Here is a 20,367-nt window from a genome sequence, read left to right on the forward strand (position 1 = left end):
TTGTTTTTAAAGTGTGTAGGAAGGTGTGAGCCAGTAACAGCACAAACACTTTAAATTCCTCATTGAATCTCTGGAGAGGGTTAGAGCTGTGTTTTCAACGCAGTTATTTTCCTCATGGATTCGTTTCAGTTCGATTTTTGTATTAATTAGTTTGCGGTCGGGTGGTGTGTGTGTGTGTATGTGATTCGGCGGTGAAAGTTTGAGAGTTGGTGGAGATGGTGGCAAGTACGAGGAATGATTCAAATAAATAAAAAACAGTGCAACTGAAGGTGAAAGGAAATGGGCATGCAAAGGAGTCATGAGTCTGTGGTGCGCTGCACTGTTTCACCATATCCAGTGGGGAGTTATCACGTTTAAAAAAAAACATAGATTGTTTAATATACACACACACATATATATATATATATATATATATGCTTTCTCTCTCACACACACACACTATTTTCCTCTTATTTTGAGTATTTCACAATCCCACAAATGCCCAGATGAAATAGAACCAAGGCATCTATACCCATTATTTGCATGCGCGCACTCTCCTTCTTTGCTCATCTGTCGTTGCTCCCCCCACGTTACTGTGTTGATCAAACGCCAAATAACTTCTTACTCATCGCTTTTGCTTTTCTCATCGCTTCCCTGCGTTATAAACAGTCGGGGTGTGAAGAGTTGTTTACAGCGTCTCGAACAGAGCGAAAAGGAAAGAAGGGAGAAAAGGAGAAGTGTGCGTGTGTGTAACATATGCAGTATCGTGAGTATCGCGTGCATCATGCCGCCCCTGACGGTATTCTTGTGCAACTTCCAGGGAATGGCGGCTTTGGTAAATTGACTGTAGAAACACTAGGAGGAGATGCATTAGCCGCTGCACTTCTCAAACGATTTGCCACTAATGATCACATCCGTGCCGTGGCGCGTCCAACGCGTGATGTTCACCACTACCGGCTGCTTAGCGTACAGTTGCTGGAGTTGTGGAGCGGAGCGGCTACTTACCCAGCCCCGGTGTTGTCTCTCCTCCTGCAGTTATTTCGCAAACACGCACTCATCGGTCTCGGGACGACTGCAATGGCTCGTGTAGTGAAATCTTCACCCGAGAAGGGTGTCGTCTTATCCCTTCCTGGTGGCATTCCCGCTGTTGCAGTGCTGGAAAATGTTAGTGAGGAAGCTGGGGCAGTTGAAGTACGGTTGCTTAACTACGATGTCCAGGTTGATGTGGTCAATGTGACAGTGCAATATGATGTTGTTGAACGTACACCGAGTGATGTAGATGCGCTGCAGAAACTTCTTACATCGGTTACTGCGGGAAGCGTCGTCTCCGCAACTGTACTCGTTTCATGTACGGATGACAATTGCGCTATCGTGGAGGTCCCATGCGGTGACGAGTGCAGCGTAATCGGGTACTACATTTATAACTGGCCGGGTTTAAGTGCTGCAGGAGACGAAAAGCCAGTTGTGGGGAGTTGCCTTCAGCTTACTGTGGAGTTTGTGCCCGAGGAGCCCGCACTGCAGGATGTTTTACCGTTTTTCGTGCTCTCCCGCCGTCAACACTTTGCAGGCCTTCCCGCAGTTCGTTGTGCTATACTTCCAAACACGTCTACACCGCACGCCACAGTGGGGCTAGTTGGCCGTTTTCCGTGGCGTGACAAAAAGCGGGATCGCCGACCAGAGGTGGAGGATATTAATGATCCGGATGATGATGATAGTGACGACGACGAGAACACAAACGTGAATCGAAGTAAAATTCGCAAGCGAAAACTGGAGGAAACCATTGATGCATACGAGCGGTCGATGGAGACAGCAGTTCCTTCTTCTTCGGAAGAGTTCCAGCGGCTCTTGCTTGCATCTCCCAACAACAGTTACCTTTGGGTACAGTGGATGACTCATCATGTATCGTTGCAGCAGTTCGAGGAGGCGCGCCTCGTGGCGGAGAAGGCATTGACTACAATTGGCGTGCGTGAAACGCAGGAGCGGCTGAATGTGTGGGTTGCGTACATGAATCTGGAGAACCTTCATGGTACAGCAGAGTCTTTGGCATCTGTTTTCAAACGAGCGTTGCGGCATGCCCTTGATGAACTCGTTGTGTATGAGCGACTTGCTGACATATTCTCAGCAACACGAAAGTTCAACCAACTGCTATCCTTGTGCCGGGCTATGGTGTCGAAGAACCGCAAGGTGCCGCGTGTGTGGGAACGGCTTGGCACTGTTCTCATTGATCATAACAAAAGGGATCAGCTGAAGCGGGTCCTAAAGGATATGAGTGACGCCCTTAAACGTGATGAGTATGCATTAGTAGTTGTACACCTCGGGGTTCATGAGTATAGAAACGGGAGCGTTGAGAATGGTCGTGCTCTGTTTGAAGGGTTGCTGCTTCGCATGCCCAAGAAGTCTGACGTTTGGTCCGTGTATTTGGATCAAGAACTGGGGCTTCTCGCGCGAAGGTCAGAAGTTGCATCAGCCGTGTTCGTGAGGGGCTTGTTTGAGCGTGCAGTTTCCACAAGTTTTTCCGCGAAGGTGATGCAGCAGGTATTAACGCGCTTCATGTCATTTGAGCGGGCGCACGGCACGCCGGCAGACGTCGAGAAGGTGAAGGCCCGGGCGCGAAGTTATGTGGAGGCAAAAATTAGTGCATCGGTTGGAAGCGTAGACCCCACCGTGAAGACTGGAGGTGTGAGCGTGAAGAAGGGAGCAACCAAAGACTTTAACGCGACATCTGCAAGCGCTAAGGGTTCGAGCGTTAGTGATGAGGCAACAGATAAACATTATGATGGTGAGGCGGAAGAGTGAGTGTTGTGGCGGTGGCCACAGCAGGACTGTGGCGAAATGTGGGGCCTGTACGCCCACAAGAACAATGAAGGGCATCCTCCTCTCGCTTTTTTCATCATGGTTATAATAAAGAGGAGTGAAATTACAGCTGCGTCGTTCGTTCCTTCGAATAAGCTCTCCAGTCTCAAGAAATGTTGTTCGTTTAACAATAGCGGAGGTGTAACCCTGTTGGTTACCCTGCTGCGTTTGTTATGTCATTTTGTGAAGCTAGGAAATGAGTAAACAAATAATGAAAAGGCGGAGGTGAACAAACGTGTAAAAATGTTTCTGAGTAAAGGAAAGGGAAACCTTATAACAGCGCACAATTTAAGTGTGTGGGTTTGTCACCCAGTGACGAGCAAATATTTTCGCTTCTCTTTAACATTGGTGTCCTTTCCCTTTTGCTGTGACACACAAACCGAACCGCTTACACTTCTTCAAAAATCCTTCATCTTTCTTCTTTCTCTAGGGCGCCTTGTCAGCGGGATAGTTTTCTTCCGTGTATTGTTTGCGTCTCCGTAGCTGAACCCCTCTTTTTTGTAGTCCTTCGTCCCTTTGTGTAACTTCCCTCATACTGTTGCGGTTGAGGAGACGTGATTCGGGTCCGTGTCCCCGTTTTTAGAAAACTGAGGCTGGAGGGGAATACATTTTTTTTGTTTTATATAGAAAGAGATTGGAGAAGAGGAGGAGAATATCTAAGAAAGAAAGAGGGCGAATTATCGCGGCCACACCCGCCGAAGTAACATCATCGCGCGGAAAGGGCATTGAGGACTTCAGAAGGAAGCAAAGAAAGTCAAATTCTACAGGAAGAGAACGGCTCTTTCTTAAATAAGAGGGGAGTGAAGAGTAGGAAGGAGTGGTTGGTGAGTGTGAGGGGGACGACAATTACAATTAGCCACTAAATAATAATAATAATATTAACAGCTACTGCGATCGCCTTAACGAGTGAATAGACAGTAAGGAAGAGGGATAGAAACAAGGGCCGAGGAAGGATAACCAGAAGAGAATAACAATCCTCGTTCTTCAGAGACAACAGTAACAAGTACAGGTGCGAGACTAAATATAGTTTTTTTTATTTCATCGTAGGGATGTCAGAGCACTTTAAAAATGTCAAGTCTATGATTGCCAACCTCAGATCTGAAGATCCCGAGGCGAGGTTAAACAGCATGCGTGGCATTCACGTAATTGCGTCCACACTGGGACCTGAACGAACCCGTGAAGAGTTGCTACCGTACTTGACAGACTATCTAGACGAGAATGATGAGGTACTGCGGGTCTTCGCCAATGCACTCGGAACGATGCTGCATGAGGTTGGTGGACCAGCTCACGTGCAAAGCATATTGGGCCCATTAGAGTTACTGTGTAGTTTGGACGAAGTAACTGTCCGCGATGAGGCGGTCTCATCGTTACAAACAGTTGGAAAGGCTCTATTTTGTGAGACGGGTGAAGCTGCTGTGCAAGCCAGAAGGGATTTTGTGGGTTTGGTGATGCGGTTGGGCCAGTCCACGCCACAATGTAGATCCAGTGTGACGTACGTAATTGCTACAGCGTACCCACATGTGGCTGCATCTGTGAAGACGCAGCTTTTCAACCTTTTTATTACGCTCTGTGGCGATGAAGAAATTATGGTGCGCCGCAGCGCATGTATTTCGCTAGGGAAGCATATGGCTGGGGTCCCAGATACTCGGAGCTCGGAGCTTCTTAATGCACTCACAAAATTCTCGCGGGATGCAAGCGATGGTGTGCGGCTTCAGGCAGTCGAAGCGGCTGCGGCGCTTCTCACAGTGCTTCCTCCTGAAACCCATAGCAACATCGTAGGCGCCGTCAAAACCCTCGTGGGAGATGTTTCCTGGCGAGTGCGGTACATGGCGGCTGATCGCCTTGGCAAACTGGCGGGTGTTTTAGCGCCCCCACACGTAAAGCAAATCATGCCCTTCTTTCGTTTGCTCACTCAGGATTCTGAAGCAGAGATTCGTGCCTCTGCTGTGTTTAACATGGCTGGGGTACTTGCCGCCTGCCACGACGCCACCTCGAAACGAGAAGTACTTGCTGGTGGTTGCCGTTTGGTAAGCGACGACAATTCGCACGTGCGCATGTGTCTTGCGAGTGCACTCCTGAAGTCTGTGGAACACGTTCCGGTGGAGATGTGGAGCAGCACTGTAGTGCCCACTTGCACGCAGTTGCTTACGGACACTGAGGCGGATGTTAGATTGGCCCTCGTTTCTGGGTTTAGCTCTATGGGAAATACCGCAGAGGCACGAGAACTAGCTCCCAAACTAATTCCTGTCGTTGTTGCGCTTGCGGAGGACCCGAAGTGGCGCATACGTGAAGTTGTTATATCGCAGATTCCGCATCTTATTACCTCTCTGGGTAGAAGCGCAGATGAAGTGGTGGAGATCTGCGTGCAGCATCTTGTAGACCGTGTGGCAGCGATACGCGATGCGGCGGTGCAGTCCTGCTGTTCACTTGTGTCGGAGAGCGGGCTCGCATGGTCCCGTGACACATTGTTCCCGAGGCTTAGTTTAATGGTAACCGCCAACAACTATCTTCACCGGGTCGCGTTGGCGCACTTCTATGAATCTCTGTCAGAAGTTCAGCAACTTGACCGTACAACGGTCTCACAGCTAGTGCTTCCAATGCTCCGTGTCCTTGCACGTGATAATGTACCTAATGTGCGACTTAGATGCGCGAGGGCAATTGTAGCGTTCAAGCGGAAGAAAATTCTCTTAGAGTCAGATGCGGAGCCCTTGCTAAGCCGATTGGTTAAGGACACCGATGTGGATGTGCGTTTTGCCGCCACAGAGAATTAATTGTGATGGGTGTTGGAATGATAAAGCGTCTTTGTTGTTTCTTTTTGTTATTGGGTGTGGAAGGGAGGCGGGGTGGGACGGGATGGGATGGGACGGAGGAAAAAAAAAAGGTGAGTGTGTTGTGGGCGGTGACGTGATAATGTGGTTCGAAAATGAGCTCCATCATCTATCCGTGTCGATATATGCACATCCACACGCATATATATATATTATATTTGTGCATATAGAGTTTGCTACTCTCCTTCTTTTTTTTTGTATGTGTGTGCCTACGCACAACATACTATTAATCAGATGCCGCGGCCCCCTTTTTTTTAGTTTGTTTTTTCTTTCTTTTACGTTGTCGGCTTTGTTGATCACTGCAAACTACTCCACAGATAGATATGCACATCTTTAAGCGGCGCCAGGTTCGGGTGTGATTGCGTGCCGTGCTCAGGGGGTGACGTTTAAGCTGCTGCAGGAAAGTTGAGCGAAGGGATCATACCAAGAAAGGGAAAAGTGAACAGGAAAATAATATATATATATATAAAGAAAAAGAATGCCCCTATTTACTCACTTTTAAGAAATTTTTTCTGCTCGGTTTTGTCAGTGCATAGAATCGCCCCCTTTTTTTTTTTTTTGCTCCTTCTCACTTTTTTTTCTCTACGAGCCTCATCCCATTCTTTCTCCCCTTCCCCCCCCCGAACCGTACATGTATGATTTTTGTCCGTTTGTCTTTTCGTCCCCACACCATCCCGCCTACTGGCACTGATAACTCGTGATTTGAATTTTGCCGCAATTCGAATGTTTTTTTTGTTTGTTTGTTTGTTTCATTCGGCACCACCTCGGTTGTGGTGGCGACAATCTCGCCTCCCCCCCATTTTTTTCTTTTTTTTCTTTTTTTCTTTTTTTCTTTTTTTTCTTTTTTTCTTTTTTTCTCTTTTTTTTTGTGTGTTTTTTTTGTTTTTTTTTTTACTTTCTCGAGTGTGCGTTTGGACAGGTTCAGTGGATGGCCTTCTCGCGTTTACTGCTCCTGTCGTGGAATTGAGTGCTGCGTTACGTCATGTTTCAGTGCGTCAATGCATTTATGTGATGGGGAAATAAAGAGAGGTTGAGATCTGCCTCTTCACGGACGCGTTTATGGGTTGTCCTGGGACTTTGTAAGACACTCTTCAGATATACTGGGGAGTATCGTTATTGTTATCAATTCGTCATTTGAATTGTTTTCTTTTTCTTTTTTTCTTTTTTTCTCTTTTTTTATTTTTCTCTCTTTTGTGTTTGTTTCTGTTTCTCTTTGTGGCCCTGTGTCGGTGTGTGTTCATGTCTTTTTACACCTTTGTTGCTTTGCCGGGTCAAGTGTAAGGGTTTTTTTTTCTTTTTCTTTCCCGTCAGTATGGAGGTTGAAGAAAATAGATTCGTTATCTGTTAGAGTTGGTTCTTTCCTTCTGTGTTTTTGTTGTTGTTCTTGTTTGCTGATATTTGTTTCTAACTGTTTGGCGCCCGGTTTCTGAAAGCGAGAAGAAAAAAAAACACACACAAAGAATTGGGAGAATGATTAAAAAATAAAGGAGTGAAAGATGAAAGGAAGAAACATTTTTGTGGGTATTTGCCCCATATGCTGCGTCCGAAAGCATGTTTATATATGCACACCGGCGCTATACAAGTAGATATATAGTTAAATAAACGTCTATATACATATATATATATATATATGTACTTGTATTCATACATGTAACGGTACTCCCTCAGGCGGAGCTATTTTATTGCGATGCAATACAAGACCTATTATACATGTTTTTATTTTATTTTATTTTTTTGCTTCTGCCGCTTTATTTTGATTGTCCGTAGGTGTGTCCGCGTTTTCTCTTCTTTCCTTTTTTTTTCTTCTTTGTTTCCTCCTTCTCCACCTTAGTGCAGCAGTAACACAATCTGTTCTACCTTTTTGATTAGAATCTTTTTTTTTTTTGTTGTCGTTACGTCCTACTGGTACTTTTCCTCATGCTGGTTCGAACATGGATGTTGCTCAATAGGCCAAAGGGGCCGCAGGGATTACGTCCTGGAAAAGAGTACCGCTTAACTGTCCCATACAGAAGTGAGGTGACAATGCTTCGCCTTGCAAATCATAAGGCTATTAACTCTAATATACGTGAACTTTTCAAAAAACCACTGGTGATGAATAATATTAAAGCCATTCCCCGCGATTTGGGAGAAATTCCGCGCGACTACGTCCTCCGGCTGCTTTTCTTTCATCAGCCCATACGACTCGTGGACTTGTGGACGATTTGTAAGGAGCACGATGACGTTCCACTGGATTCGGCGAAACATCTGCGATTAGTATTAAAAATAGCCAAACTTCAACGGTGGGTGTACGCGGAAAAGAATCAAACGAACAACCTTTACTACTACTACGTGCATCAGAGTAGAATACAAGAGGTACAGCAAATGGTTCGAGCCAGTGAGGTACGAAAGAAAGAACAAGAAAGTTTACGGGAAATTGAAGCTGAAAAATTGCGTATGGAAGAGCAAGAACGTCGTAAGGTGGCACTTGACGAGAATATTGTAGCATTGCAAAATGCGCTCGTTTCAAATATTGCACAAATTCAGGAGTTTGACCCGGGGTTTGCACGATCGAAACCATATGTAACGGAAAGTGGTGCAGTGAATGTAGGGTGGGGGTTGAATGATGGAGGTAGCGCTGCATGCAGTAGCGATTTGGATGGGCAGCAAGTGGCATAGTTACTGAATTCAGTGGCGCAGTTTATGCGGAATCACATATATATATATATATATATATATATATATATTGAAAAAAAAATAACAACAACAAAATGACGTCGTATGTGGTTGTTTAATCTGGAAGGTGCCATCTTCTCCATGTGAGCGATATCTCGGTGGTAGATGTTTCACCTTTTGCAAGTTACTGGGTTCGTGTTAAGTTACCGAGTCGTTTACATCCCGTCAAACCTTTTTATGCTTATATCGTTTTGGCAGTGTGTGTGTGTATGTGTATGTGTGCGCAGTCTCCGTAGTCCATAGGTTTGTAGTGCTCAGATAGCGCTTAACATAACATATTGTCTTCCTAACTCATTCACTGACTGCGTTTTTGTGTGTTAACTCTGTTTCATCTCGCATCATAGTCATCGTGGTCTTGCTTTTTCTTTTTTTTCTTCTCGCCCTTTTGTGGGTATTTTGTAAAAACTGAGTGGACCGCTTGAGGGGAACAATTCGCCCCAGCGAGTTAACTGCACCACTAGCAACTAAAAAAAAAAAAAGAAGAAACGGGTGGGGACAGTGGGCCTAAAACATACAAGTCCTTGAATTTACGCACGTGCGTCGGATTTTTTTTGTTTGTTTCATTATTATTATTATTATTTTTCGTGAGCGTGTGCAAGCATCAACATCCATAGATATTTCAGATGTGTGACACAGGCGTTCAGCCACCTCTTGCGGTTGTGGTCCCCGGAAGCCCCGTTATAACGCAGTTTCAGTGCATTGTTGAAGGTACCAACTGGATTGTACCCTTGGGTTTTGCTCCAGAGAGTATTGTAGTATTTCTCACATTCCCTACACTATTAAATCCCGGTACCGCACTGGGCATTTATCTCGCCCGAGAGGATGATAGGGCATTTGCATATGTTGGACATTTATCGAATACAGCACCCAGTGCCATATTGCGTGTTCCATCAACATTTATCAACATTGATTCTCCCGTACGTGTCTTACTGGGAGTCAGCACTGAGCGAGAGGTGGATATTGCGAATTTAGACGATGCAACAAAACAGCAACAGGAACAAGATAGAGCGGCTACAAAACTGGCCTTATCAGAGCGACTTGCGGAGGATTTGTATAATTTTGTGACTTCGTACGGCCGGGTGGTGCCCGCGGAGCAAAATGACGGGAAGTCGGAGGAGGCCGTGTTTCTTCCCATGTCATTTGTAGACCGCTGGCGTGAGCGTGTGATGAAAAGGATGCGGAAGGAACTGGCCTTTTGGAGTTGAGATGCAAAAAAAAAAGAAAAAGCGGGGGAGGGGAAAATAATAATAATAATAATAATATCGTAAAGGTGCGAGAAAAGTGAAGGAGGAATCCTTGGGGTCTCTGCAGTTTTGATGTGCGGCCGGGAGATGTATTCATTCCGCCGCTACAACTTCAGTCGCAGTTCAATGCAGCCGCGGGTGTAGGGGTCGGAGAACTTCTGTGGTTATTTATGTGGCGGGTGGGGACTTCTATTCAGTTATGTGGAGTTCGCCCAACGCTAGCTAGTGATAGATAATCATTATTATTATTATTGTTATTACTATTACTATTATTATTGTTCTCACCGTGTTACTATTGTTATTATTACGTATTCTCTGAAACAACAACTGTTTACAATCCTTTGGACTAATCGATTATTTTTCCGACATACGCTGTTGGATCAGCGTATGTTTAGCTCCTTATTTTCTTCCTTTACATTTAATCTTGTTGTCTCATGAGCTTTATCTTACATGATTTTTTCCTTCTTTTTTTTGTTAAATATAAAAAAAAATATTTCCACTATTTTTTTTTTTCCAGCAGCTGTGTACATTGGCTGAACCGCAGTATTTGTGCGAAGATTTAGCCACAGTTACCGAAAAGCGGAAGGGATAATAAAGGCAAAACCAACATATTGACCGCAGCAAAGGAAATAAAAAAGAACTAGAGTAGAGCCAAAGCGGTTGTGCTGTTGGGGATTGGAAGTGGGCAATCAATCACTGCGCTCGGAGGTTGTTGACGTTAATTTTTTTCTTTTTTTGGATACCCACAGTGGAAAAATATATATATTAAAAAAAAAAGGAAAGGAAGGGTGGATCAAAGCTGCAACAACAAAAACAACACCGAAAACAAAAAACAAAAAATAACTGTGTAAGAGATTAATAAGATAGAAGAGAGGTAAGGGGGAAAATAAAAAATAAAAAATAAAGCACAACCAGTCTACCGTGGATTGAGGGAGGGGAAATAAAATTAAAGTTAAAAAAACAAAAAGGGAACAAGAACGGAAAGTTAAAGAAAAAGAAAGAAGGGCAGTACGGAAGGTGGAGAACTTAACGAAGAGAAAGAAAAAGGTGACATAAAGTTTTCCCGGTGGACGCGCAGCCGTATTTTCGTGTAAGCGGAAAGTGTGAGTTTGCCACCGTGGCATTCACGCGTTCACGCATTGTTTTCTGTTATTTCTTTTAGTCGTTGCCTCACTTGTTGTGAGTTTTACTGTTCACTTTCAAGTGCACGCATTGTCGCATATCGGTGGATATTCATTAGGGTTGGTAAAGTAAACAGCAGCGAAAGGATAGGAACAACTCAGAGATGGGTGCCTTTCCGTCTCATGATGCCCCTGAGCTCATATACTCAATGTTAGTTCTGCGTCCATCGACAAATTCTCAGGTTGAGGTTTGCCTGGTGCCTCTTCTGCCGCGTTTCTTCAATGATGGGCACAAAAAGGCGAAGAAGAAGCTCAATGAACTTCTCGCCAGCAAAGGAGCGCATCAATCGTCACTAGCGGCGTCACTTGCCCCTCGAGCCCCAGCGACTATAGCTCCAGGGAAGGTTCCAGATCAGGGAATCGGTCACGCCTTAGTGGACTACTTCATTTCCAGTACGGAGGGATCCTTTTTTGTAACCACAAAGGATGCCGTAGTTAGTAAAGTGGCCATACAAGCGGAGCAAGGTCAAAGGGAGAGGTCTGACATCAGCACTACTGGAGGAAGATCCGCACCAGGTACCGCCTCCACAGGTGAGACACAACCCTCCAATGCACCATCTCATACGGCGCATCATTCGTCATCCCACCAGGCAATGTCCAACTCTGTGCGGCCGGTGCCATTTGCCGTTTGTATTGTGGATTCGGATGTCTCCACGGGAACTCCGGGCACCACTGGAGGGTCCGCACAAGCGGCAGCCGCTAAGCACCATCATGTACATGCCAATAATGTTGTCCTTATCAAAGGGCGGCGGCTGCAACTTGTTGGCTTTATTGCATGTTGTATGGATCGCCCTGTGCGACACATGACCACGGCAAATCCTGTCAAACCACATGGAGCTAGCGGTGGGGCGGGAGCAACCTCTGGAGAGGGAAAGAAGCAAGGAATCCCTGTCTGTCTGGATGTTATTTTTGATGATACAGAGGCACATGGGTTCCTTACCGAGTCTGTAGTGTTGTTGGCATCATTTGCCTTCCGCAAGCAATTCTTGAATTGTTGTGCTCTTCACTTTCGGGCCGGGGATCCCGATGTGGAATCATCATTTGGGCGCCACATGGACCCCTTGCAGCTTCGACTAGTGATGAGGCATGACAACTATCGCATTTTACGCCTGTTTCATAGCCGGTACCCCCTGTTAGACATGGTCAAAGAGCTTCGCGTAAGCGGGGGCTCGTCGGCCCCGCAGTTCTCTCTCTATGAAAACGATGGAAATGAGGTTGGTTTAGAAGTGACGTTTGGTATGAATTTTTTAACGCGGTGGATGCGGTTTGTGGAGAAGATGATGCACGTTGAGACGGTGGTTGGTAACCACATCCGTTGCGGTACCACCGCCATAATGTCGGAGCGAGATAAACTAATACAGGAGCGCAGGGACAGTGGCGCATTCCTGGAGGAGGAGGAGGATGATGAGCGAATCTTTGGGGGAGCCGTGTACGCCGTGTCGCTGAGGCGGTGGACTGCTGCAGAGAAGCAGGCGGTTCAGCAACAACAGCAAGTTCCATTGAGTGGAGCATCTCCCATGTATGTGTATCCCACTACCGCTGCTCCTGGTCAGTACTGGCCACAGATGTCCGTGATGATGGGGCAACCTCCAGGGTGGCCCACTAGTGTTGTTCCTTTGAGTGCTGCTGCTGCTGCACCGACGGCCGTGGCACCGGTGATTGGGCAACAACAACCATTTGTTATTCAAGCATCAGGGACGCGACCGCAATTGTACTACGCGTCGCCGCAACCGACTGTAAGTGGGAACGCCACTTTTGTTACCCAGAGCGGTATTCCGATAGTACAGCAAGCAGCGACGGCGTCTCCATTTGGTGTTGCGGCAACACAACCCGCCTCTGGGCAGCAGATCGTATACGTCATGCAGGGCGCCCAGGCAACTTCCGCTAGTGTTGCAGCCCCTACAGTTTCGGCTATGGCGCCTGGCATGACTCCTCAAGCATTTTATTATCCCCAAACTACCGCCTACGCTGTTCCCTACTCTCCATACGGCTTTCAGCAGCAACCACAGCAACAATTGGTAACACAAGCGACTCATATTGGCACTCAACAACAACAACAGCAGGTGACATCGGCGGGGCAAGTAGCTCAACAGTAGACAGTGGTGGCACCGCGCAATTTTTTTTTTTTGTGGTAACGCCACACCTTATGGGTGTTGTTATGTACTTGTTGTTATCCCTATTTATTTATTTTTTTATTTATTTATCACGTGTGAAACGGGGTATTTTTGTCATTGCCCCATAACACGTGTGAGTGTAAAGCGGCTGTGGCTCTGATTGTTTGATGCCAACGATGGAACATTTGGTGCGTATGTGGGGGGCAAAAAACAAACAAACAAACAAACAAATAAACTAATTAACGGAGTAAATACGGGTGGGTCGAGAGGGTGAAGTGGGCAATCGGTAGGAATGGAAAAGGAAAAGAGACGAAGTACGTTTGTACATGCAACTTGCTTTCACATCATACCGATTCTCTATCCCCCGTAAATGAACTAATAATATAAATAAAATCATTAAAAAGAGAAGAAGCTAGCCAAAAAAAAAAATGATATACATATATATATATATATATATATTTGAGGGGGGGGAAAAAAAAGTATATACATAAGTATATATGTGCGGTGGAGGTAAGTGCGTGTACTTCGTGTATATGTGTTTGTGTTTGTGTTTGTGTACATGCCCCTCTTCCCTCCCTCCCCCTCCCTCCAAAACAAACAAACAAACAAACTTATATATATTTTAGCTAACATTGTTGTGAGTAACGAAGTGAAGGGTGCGAATAACGAATGGCCCGTCGTACAGAAGCGCGTGGAGGGGAGGCATATGAAATATATGATTAAGGGAAGGAACAGGAAAAGGAAAAGGAAAAGGAGGAGGAGGAGGAGGAGGGAAATAAGAAAAAAAAAGAAAAGGAAAAAAAAATAACTCAATGGTGAGATGTGGCGGTAATATTTCTGCATTGGCATGGGTGTTTGTGTGCATGTGACAGAGGGTTTAAGGTAAAGTTGCTGTTTTTTTTTTCTTCTGTTTTCTTTTATACAAAAGTGGAAAGGGACAGGAAGGAGAAATTAGTTTTGTGAGAACACCTGTAACATCCGGGCGCGTGCGTTTGTGTGTGTCTGTTTTGTGCGGAAAACAGAAAAAAAAAGATAATTGAGGTAAATGCACAAATATCAACTAATGGATATCTCACCATCATCATCATTATCATTACCATTTTCATTAGCAACGTTATCGCCATTTTTGGTAACACCCTCATTTGTAATGGCAGCTGTTTTCACTCTGAGTTGAGTTATTTCCTCCCTTTTCAATGGCGCATATATTAAAACCGCCGTTGCCATCGCCGTTGCCGTTGCCGCTATCATCATTGCTCTCTTTTTTTTTCTCTCTCTCTCTCTTTCTCTCTCTCTCTGCTTTTCGTAATGAACATTCCTCAAAATGTGATTATAGCTGAATATTCGTGTGCCTTTTACCTCAGTGGGTGTCAAGCTTCCGTCACAAGTAAGAAAGTAAAAAAAAAAGAGAAGGAATACATCACTAATTTTCTTTTTTTCTTTTTTTTTCTTCTTCTTCTTCCTTTTATCGGGGTGGTGATGTTCACGACTTTCCGAATGTTTCTACTTTTTTAAAAAGAAAAAAAAACAACAACAATATTTTATGTTCTTCAATCATGTTCTTTTTTTTTTTTCTCTCTCTCTCTCTCTCCCTCTCATCCTCTTTTTCGTTTGTTTTATCTTCTTTCGTTTGAATTGCTGCTTCTTCATTTATCCTATCTTCTTGTTTGTGTTTGTTTCGGATTTTTGTTTTGTTTGTTTGTTAAACAGAATCACACTTTTCAGCGGTTATGCATTTTTGTATCTCATTAAATTTCCTCTTTGTCTCCCTTTTGTCTCTCTTTTTCTTTTCTTTTGAATTTGGCTTCAGTACACACTTTATATTAGAACATATCATATTACAAACACATACAAATATATATATATATATATATATTATATATATATTTGTATTTATCAACTGAAACGAATTTCCCTTCCATCTTCTTGCGAAACTTCCTCACATGGATGCAGCCTTTGTGCGTGGATGATAAATACGTGAATACGTTCGCTTATATTCAATACATAAGCGGGTGCAATTGTCGTTGTTGTTGTTGTTGTTTGTGCACGCGTACATGAAACATTTTCTCATTATTATGTGCTTATGTTTCCTTTCCTTTCCTTTTCTCTCTCCCTCTTTTCCGCACGCGCACACAAACATGCACATGAATATGCGCAACATCTTATTAAATATGATTGCTGGAGTTGTTTTATATTAATAATTTTGGTCCCCTTCCTTTCTCTTCATCTCCTCCTTGAGTAAATGGATAAATTCCATTTTATACACTATGTAAGGTTTAATATATAAATATATAAATAAATATATATATATATATATATTAGAAAAAATGAAAGGAAGGAGAAGGCAGCGAAAATAAAAGAATAGAAGAGAAAAGATAGGAGAGGAGAGGAGGAGAAGGGGGGAAAAAAGAAGAAATTAAGAAAAAAAAAAGTAAAATGTGATAATTATAGAAGAATGAACAGTGGTGTCCGAGCCGGAATGTTAAATAGTCCAATTGATGTGAGAGAGAAAGTAAGAGAAAGAGAGAGAGAGAGAGAGAAGTCCTAGGATTTCAAACAACATCATTCATGGGATATATAGGAAGCCAAAAAAAGGAACATATTTGTCTTTTGTCTTTTGTCTTCTTTCTTTGGAAAAAAATAATAATTCATCATTGCCTTATATATATATATATCACTCAGTGATCACGTAAGCTAATGATGAAAAGGGAACAAATGCATTTCATCGGCACCTCGCCTACGAGAAACCCGGAAGGTTACGCATAACCCGACTCAAGAAATTACGGAATTATCCAGTGGGAAGGAAAAAGCAACAACAACAACAACAACAACAAAACAACCACATGTAACTCAGGACTCAATACTTTACAAGTGAGGAAAAAAAATAAAAATAATTACAAACTTAAGTTTTTATTGGAGGACCGGCTTTGGAAGCCGTCATATCGAAAGACCGCCATCTTTAGTTTTCCCCTTTTGTTTGTTTGTTTGTTTGTTTTTGTCCCTCGGAAAGATGAGTTGAAACTCACTTCAACAATATCATGTGCCCAATACTTTCCATTACCATAAGAGAGAAAGAGTGAAAGAGAGAGAGAGGGTACTCTAAGTTATTATGCATTGTAGTTATATATTTATATGTACATTAATATTAATATTAATATTTTTGTTATTTAATTTATATATTTATATATATTTATATATTCATGTTGGTCTGTTGGTATCCATGCAAAACCGACCCGTGCATGAAATGTGGACTTTCATAACATAATATAAACTCAAATTCGGTACTGGTTGCTTGATATTACGGTAACGCATTTACTGCCAAAAGGCGAACAATTCTCTGAAGGAAGAAACAAATATAGGCGCATGCATGCAAAAAAAAAAAAACAACAACACAAAAGAGGAAAATATGGCTTCAGGAAAAGAGGCACGGAAGCGAATCAAGAAGAAAAATAAAAATAAAAAATTAGAAAGTGGGTGGGAAGGGGCGAAGAGAAATATTTCTATTAGTGGTGAATGTTATGTAGATATGCACTCAGCAGAGACATTAATATAGACATGTGAAAAAATAAGTAGGTGTGTATACAATAAATATATATATATATGTGTGTGTATATGTATGTATATATATGTATATAAATGTATATGGTGGTGCGTGTTATAAGAGGAGGAGGTTTAATAGTGTGGGATTTGTACAGTTGTTTCTCTCTTATCAATTCATTCGTCTGTTTCTGTGTTTTCCTCTCACCATGTATCGATAAGACGGGAATTGTCACCCGAAAGTTTGTTAATGCACTTGTTTTCTTTTTCTTTTTTTTTTTACTTTCTCGCATTTTCTGTAGCCCAGTGCCACTTCGACTACCATTACTATTATTATTATTATCAGTAGCAGTAATAGTAGTAGTAATATCAATATTTGCTTTGGTGTTATTAAAGTTGATATGTTATGAGTGTTGTGATTGTGACTGTTAAGATTTAATTTCTTGTTTCCCCTCTGTGAGTGTATTTTTATATATTATTATCATTGTTATTTTAATCTGTAATCTCTTTGTTTTATTTATGTCTCTCTCTCTCTCTCCCTCTTTGTTTGTCTCTTTGTTTTACGTCCACTTCTTCAATTCGTTTCTTCTTTCACTTTCCCTTTTTTTTTTCGTAAAAAAATTGTGTCCCTTCCGTTTAACCACGCAATTTTCTGTTGTGTTTCACTGCATTGCATTCACATTTGACGGGGTTAGCCGGAAGGGAAGTGAAACACACAAGAAAACAAAAGAAAAAGGTAAAGTAAAACAGAAAAAAAGAGTAAAGGGAAGTTATTTATTTATTTTTATTTTATCTTCTGTTCGTATTTGTCGTCCGCGCGACATTCGGCGTTTGTTTTTGTGTGCGCGGTTTTGGCTGTTAGTTTCATATCCAGTCGGATCCGTTCAGTGGCGTGGCTGTGCGAAAAAGTTTAAGGAGGAGGAGGAGGAGGAGGGGAAGGAAAAAGAAGAAAAGAAAAATAAAAGAAGCAAGAACAAAAACAAAAAAGAAAAAGAAGAGGAAAGAAAAGGGGAAAGGGGCGCGGCTCATCTGCACTTTTACTCCATTGCATTCGCCCTTTAAAAGAAAAAAAAAGAAAAGAAGGGAAGGGAAGGGAAGGGAAGGGAAAAGAAGGAGGAAACAAAAAAGAAGAAAATTCCTTTATCCCTTTCTTGTGCCATCGTCATCGCAACACTATAAACAATAGGGAACGTGTGTAAACCTTTTCTCTATCTCTCTCTATCTCTCTCTTTTTTATTATTATTATTTTCTTTGTTCCATACAAACACACAAGCCGACTTAACATAAGGCAGTTGGGGCGGAAGCCGCGGGCACCACCACTGCTGTAGTTGTTTTTTTTTAGTTTTTCTTTGTTCTTTCGTGTCTTATCTTATTTTAATTTACTCTTGTTTTTTGTTTTAGTGCTTTTTTTCTTTGATTTATTGTTCTTGTCGGCACCGTTATTGTTATTGTTGGTGCTACTCCCAGTGGTGCATTACTTTGGACGAGGCAAAGTAGTCCATTTTTTTTTAAAAATTATTCCTCCTCTTTGTTCTCTTTCTTTTATTTAATTCATATTTTTTTTTACTATTTGTTACCGTTATTATTTGTTTATTTGTTGTTTCCATTTATTTTAATTTACTGTCCTGTCATTCACTTTCTTTACGAAGGTGTAAGTTGGGAAAAAACGTGCGCACGGGAGAGAAACAGAAATACAAATACATACAGAAGTTAGGGGAGAAATAAATTAAAGCAAAAAAGAAAAAAAAGAGAAGAAACAACAGAACGAAACAGAAGAAAAACGGAAGGGGAAAAAGAACAGAATTAAGTGACAACACAGTGAGAAGAAGGAGTGAAAGCGAAAAAGGGGGAAAACAAACAGTAACAAAGCAAAAGAAAAAAAGAGTGAAATTCTCTGCTTAATAAAAAGCAAGTGTATATAACATATATATCTGTATATATATATATATACCTATAATTTGTTTATTTATTTATATATTTGTCTTGTTATTGTTATTGTTATTTTTTTTATTTTTGATTACTTTGCCATTGATATATATATATATATATATTTGTTAACAATGGGTGGTATTCCTTCACGCGACGCGCCTACTACATTGTTTTGCCTTCGGTACGGCACCCATGAGGTAGGACTCATTCCCCTCGTGTACCGCTACTTTCACAGTGATAACAAGGAGTTGCGAGAGCAGTTTGTGCGGGTGCGTAATGATCCGAGCATACGCTACAGCTTCATGCGTAGCCCCGAGTATCGTATGGATGAAATACCAAAGAAAGTGTATACAGAGAAGACTCTGGACAAGTTCCTTGATGTTATCGATGAATCACTTTACGATTCCACAAGTGCGATGCTCGCAGATGAAGACGCGCCATTCCGGCCCGTTCCTTGCGCCGTTTGCTTCGTGTATGTTAATGGTCGTGAGGGATCTGATTGTTTTTCATTCTATGGCCGCCGCATTAATATCATTGGTCACTTTGGCTGTTACGAATCCGAGGATAGGGTTAGTGAAGGCCCATGCCTCCACGCCCGAAAAACTATTTTGAAGGCTGCGGGTGATCGCACGCTGGAGCGTGTTGTTACACTGGCCGCTATGATGCTCAAAGGGGAATTCTTCCGCGCCGTTCAAACGGTGTGCCCCACGCGGGACCCACTGGCAATGTTAAAGCGCCGACTGAATCCCTTGATACTTGTCGCCTCTACACCATGGAACAGTTACCCCACCTTGAAGTTTGTTTACGATACCGCCGTTATTGCATGGGCGTATGGAAAGGAAGTCGTTGAGGCGGATCCGCCGCGCCTCTCCATGTACGAAATTGAACAAAGCGGTGAGGGTGGCTTATGTATGCGAGTCAGTGGCTCGGTGCTTTTGTGGGCTGTTATGCGCGTGTGTGAGACACTTACGCTTTCTGCAGTGCGTGGATCCTGGGAGCAGTACGTGCTGGATGACTTTGAGATGCAGCAGAAGGAAAAAATTGTCTCCCAGTGGCTTTCCACAAGCCCACATGTAAACAGTTTCCTCGGGTCAGAAACATTCACCGACCTCGTACAGAAACGACTGGCTACTCTTCTGCGGGAAGTTGTGCGCGCCCGTGAGACCCCGACAGAAGACACAACGCTGTGGGGTGAATCACAGGAGTATAGTCATGATGGAAAACTCTACCGTATCTTCAATTCCCCAACTTGCGGCCCTTTCCTTGCAACTGTGAAGAAGAAGGTGCCTAAGCGGGGAAGCAGCGCCAACACCGGCAATGCAAGTATTACAAGTGCAACTGGTGGTGACTCAGCGAGTGACCGGCGCTCCAGTGGTGTTCACCTCACGGACTCACCCAGCAGTGGTGGAGAAAATAAATCCCGCAGCTCCGGTCAGGGGAACCCCCGATCCAAAAACAATGGCAACCAACCTTCTGGTTTCCCCGCACACAACAATGCTGGTCAGCCCCCGCAGTACAAAGATGCTGTCAATAGTGTTCTCCAGTCGCAGTTCGCAACAGCTGCGCAGCGTGTCGTGTATCAAATGCCGCCTCCCGTCGGCAAAACCTCTCAGGGCCAAGTGTCCGTTTCCCCTCAGATGTCACCGCAGTTTGTACCGATGTTTCAAACTGCACCTCCGCCACCCATGCAGCAATTTAGCGTTCCATATGTTGTAATGGCGCCACCCGAGTCACAGCCGCAGCCGCAGCCGCAACCTCAACCTCAACCACAACCCCAAATGGGAATGGTGTTCCCAAGCACTGTTGCAAATTATGTGCTTTTGCCAGATGGGCGGGTCGGAATGATCAACGCACCAGCGCCCCCCACTATGGGCTTCTGGGGTCAGTGAGCGAAGCTTCTGCGCTGCGGAGAGTGGGGGAAGTGTTTTTCTTTTTTTTTTATTTTTTTACTCTTTTTATTTTTATGTTGTTGGTGTTGTGTTATTATTATTAT

The 20,367-nt window shown here is 43.4% G+C and overlaps 11 protein-coding genes across 11 annotated transcripts, besides 14 other annotated features; 7 read left to right on the plus strand and 4 right to left on the minus strand.

Annotated features, from left to right (window-relative positions):
- Positions 1-735: 735 nt before the first annotated feature.
- TB927.1.1370 (rRNA biogenesis protein, putative) lies at positions 736-2,775 on the plus strand (the record flags this gene model as incomplete). Its single annotated transcript, XM_001218838.1, has 1 exon — positions 736-2,775. One exon carries the CDS (start codon positions 736-738, stop codon positions 2,773-2,775), a length of 2,040 nt encoding a protein of 679 aa, XP_001218839.1.
- On the plus strand, positions 3,882-5,603 carry TB927.1.1380 (serine/threonine protein phosphatase 2a regulatory subunit, putative; the record flags this gene model as incomplete). The annotated part of the gene is made up of 1 exon (XM_001218839.1): positions 3,882-5,603. The coding sequence occupies one exon, from the start codon at positions 3,882-3,884 to the stop codon at positions 5,601-5,603; it is 1,722 nt and encodes a 573-aa protein (XP_001218840.1).
- TB927.1.1390 (hypothetical protein, conserved) lies at positions 7,578-8,315 on the plus strand (the record flags this gene model as incomplete). Its single annotated transcript, XM_001218840.1, has 1 exon — positions 7,578-8,315. The coding sequence occupies one exon, from the start codon at positions 7,578-7,580 to the stop codon at positions 8,313-8,315; it is 738 nt and encodes a 245-aa protein (XP_001218841.1).
- Positions 8,996-9,577, plus strand: TB927.1.1400 (hypothetical protein, conserved; the record flags this gene model as incomplete). Its single annotated transcript, XM_001218841.1, has 1 exon — positions 8,996-9,577. The coding sequence occupies one exon, from the start codon at positions 8,996-8,998 to the stop codon at positions 9,575-9,577; it is 582 nt and encodes a 193-aa protein (XP_001218842.1).
- Positions 9,119-9,187: a sequence feature (1 probable transmembrane helix predicted for Tb927.1.1400 by TMHMM2.0 at aa 42-64).
- A 728-nt stretch (positions 9,578-10,305) lies between the features above and the next one.
- Positions 10,306-10,740, minus strand: TB927.1.1410 (hypothetical protein, unlikely; the record flags this gene model as incomplete). Its single annotated transcript, XM_001218842.1, has 1 exon — positions 10,306-10,740. One exon carries the CDS (start codon positions 10,738-10,740, stop codon positions 10,306-10,308), a length of 435 nt encoding a protein of 144 aa, XP_001218843.1.
- Positions 10,387-10,455: a sequence feature (3 probable transmembrane helices predicted for Tb927.1.1410 by TMHMM2.0 at aa 40-62, 67-89 and 96-118).
- Positions 10,474-10,542: a sequence feature (3 probable transmembrane helices predicted for Tb927.1.1410 by TMHMM2.0 at aa 40-62, 67-89 and 96-118).
- Positions 10,548-10,740: a sequence feature (Signal anchor predicted for Tb927.1.1410 by SignalP 2.0 HMM (Signal peptide probabilty 0.006, signal anchor probability 0.989) with cleavage site probability 0.001 between residues 63 and 64).
- Positions 10,555-10,623: a sequence feature (3 probable transmembrane helices predicted for Tb927.1.1410 by TMHMM2.0 at aa 40-62, 67-89 and 96-118).
- A 112-nt stretch (positions 10,741-10,852) lies between the features above and the next one.
- Positions 10,853-10,858: a repeat region (telomeric repeat hexamer TTAGGG).
- A 43-nt stretch (positions 10,859-10,901) lies between these two features.
- TB927.1.1420 (hypothetical protein, conserved) lies at positions 10,902-12,893 on the plus strand (the record flags this gene model as incomplete). The annotated part of the gene is made up of 1 exon (XM_001218843.1): positions 10,902-12,893. The coding sequence occupies one exon, from the start codon at positions 10,902-10,904 to the stop codon at positions 12,891-12,893; it is 1,992 nt and encodes a 663-aa protein (XP_001218844.1).
- Positions 12,894-13,307: 414 nt separating this feature from the next.
- Positions 13,308-13,760, minus strand: TB927.1.1430 (hypothetical protein, unlikely; the record flags this gene model as incomplete). Its single annotated transcript, XM_001218844.1, has 1 exon — positions 13,308-13,760. The coding sequence occupies one exon, from the start codon at positions 13,758-13,760 to the stop codon at positions 13,308-13,310; it is 453 nt and encodes a 150-aa protein (XP_001218845.1).
- Positions 13,329-13,397: a sequence feature (3 probable transmembrane helices predicted for Tb927.1.1430 by TMHMM2.0 at aa 13-45, 65-87 and 122-144).
- Positions 13,500-13,568: a sequence feature (3 probable transmembrane helices predicted for Tb927.1.1430 by TMHMM2.0 at aa 13-45, 65-87 and 122-144).
- Positions 13,616-13,760: a sequence feature (Signal anchor predicted for Tb927.1.1430 by SignalP 2.0 HMM (Signal peptide probabilty 0.000, signal anchor probability 1.000) with cleavage site probability 0.000 between residues 47 and 48).
- Positions 13,626-13,724: a sequence feature (3 probable transmembrane helices predicted for Tb927.1.1430 by TMHMM2.0 at aa 13-45, 65-87 and 122-144).
- A 207-nt stretch (positions 13,761-13,967) lies between the features above and the next one.
- On the minus strand, positions 13,968-14,162 carry TB927.1.1440 (hypothetical protein, unlikely; the record flags this gene model as incomplete). Its single annotated transcript, XM_001218845.1, has 1 exon — positions 13,968-14,162. The coding sequence occupies one exon, from the start codon at positions 14,160-14,162 to the stop codon at positions 13,968-13,970; it is 195 nt and encodes a 64-aa protein (XP_001218846.1).
- Positions 14,093-14,162: a sequence feature (Signal peptide predicted for Tb927.1.1440 by SignalP 2.0 HMM (Signal peptide probabilty 0.725, signal anchor probability 0.013) with cleavage site probability 0.370 between residues 22 and 23).
- A 685-nt stretch (positions 14,163-14,847) lies between these two features.
- Positions 14,848-15,069, minus strand: TB927.1.1450 (hypothetical protein, unlikely; the record flags this gene model as incomplete). The annotated part of the gene is made up of 1 exon (XM_001218846.1): positions 14,848-15,069. The coding sequence occupies one exon, from the start codon at positions 15,067-15,069 to the stop codon at positions 14,848-14,850; it is 222 nt and encodes a 73-aa protein (XP_001218847.1).
- Positions 15,015-15,069: a sequence feature (Signal peptide predicted for Tb927.1.1450 by SignalP 2.0 HMM (Signal peptide probabilty 0.823, signal anchor probability 0.000) with cleavage site probability 0.527 between residues 17 and 18).
- Positions 16,965-17,507, plus strand: TB927.1.1460 (hypothetical protein, unlikely; the record flags this gene model as incomplete). The annotated part of the gene is made up of 1 exon (XM_001218847.1): positions 16,965-17,507. The coding sequence occupies one exon, from the start codon at positions 16,965-16,967 to the stop codon at positions 17,505-17,507; it is 543 nt and encodes a 180-aa protein (XP_001218848.1).
- Positions 16,992-17,060: a sequence feature (1 probable transmembrane helix predicted for Tb927.1.1460 by TMHMM2.0 at aa 10-32).
- Positions 17,508-18,155: 648 nt separating the features above from the next.
- Positions 18,156-18,161: a repeat region (telomeric repeat hexamer TTAGGG).
- A 344-nt stretch (positions 18,162-18,505) lies between these two features.
- TB927.1.1470 (hypothetical protein, conserved) lies at positions 18,506-20,263 on the plus strand (the record flags this gene model as incomplete). Its single annotated transcript, XM_001218848.1, has 1 exon — positions 18,506-20,263. One exon carries the CDS (start codon positions 18,506-18,508, stop codon positions 20,261-20,263), a length of 1,758 nt encoding a protein of 585 aa, XP_001218849.1.
- Between the last annotated feature and the right edge of the window lie 104 nt (positions 20,264-20,367).

The sequence above is a fragment of the Trypanosoma brucei genome, chromosome 1 (assembly GCF_000002445.2).
Source record: "Trypanosoma brucei brucei TREU927 chromosome 1, complete sequence".
In the NCBI taxonomy this organism is placed as follows: domain Eukaryota; phylum Euglenozoa; class Kinetoplastea; order Trypanosomatida; family Trypanosomatidae; genus Trypanosoma; species Trypanosoma brucei.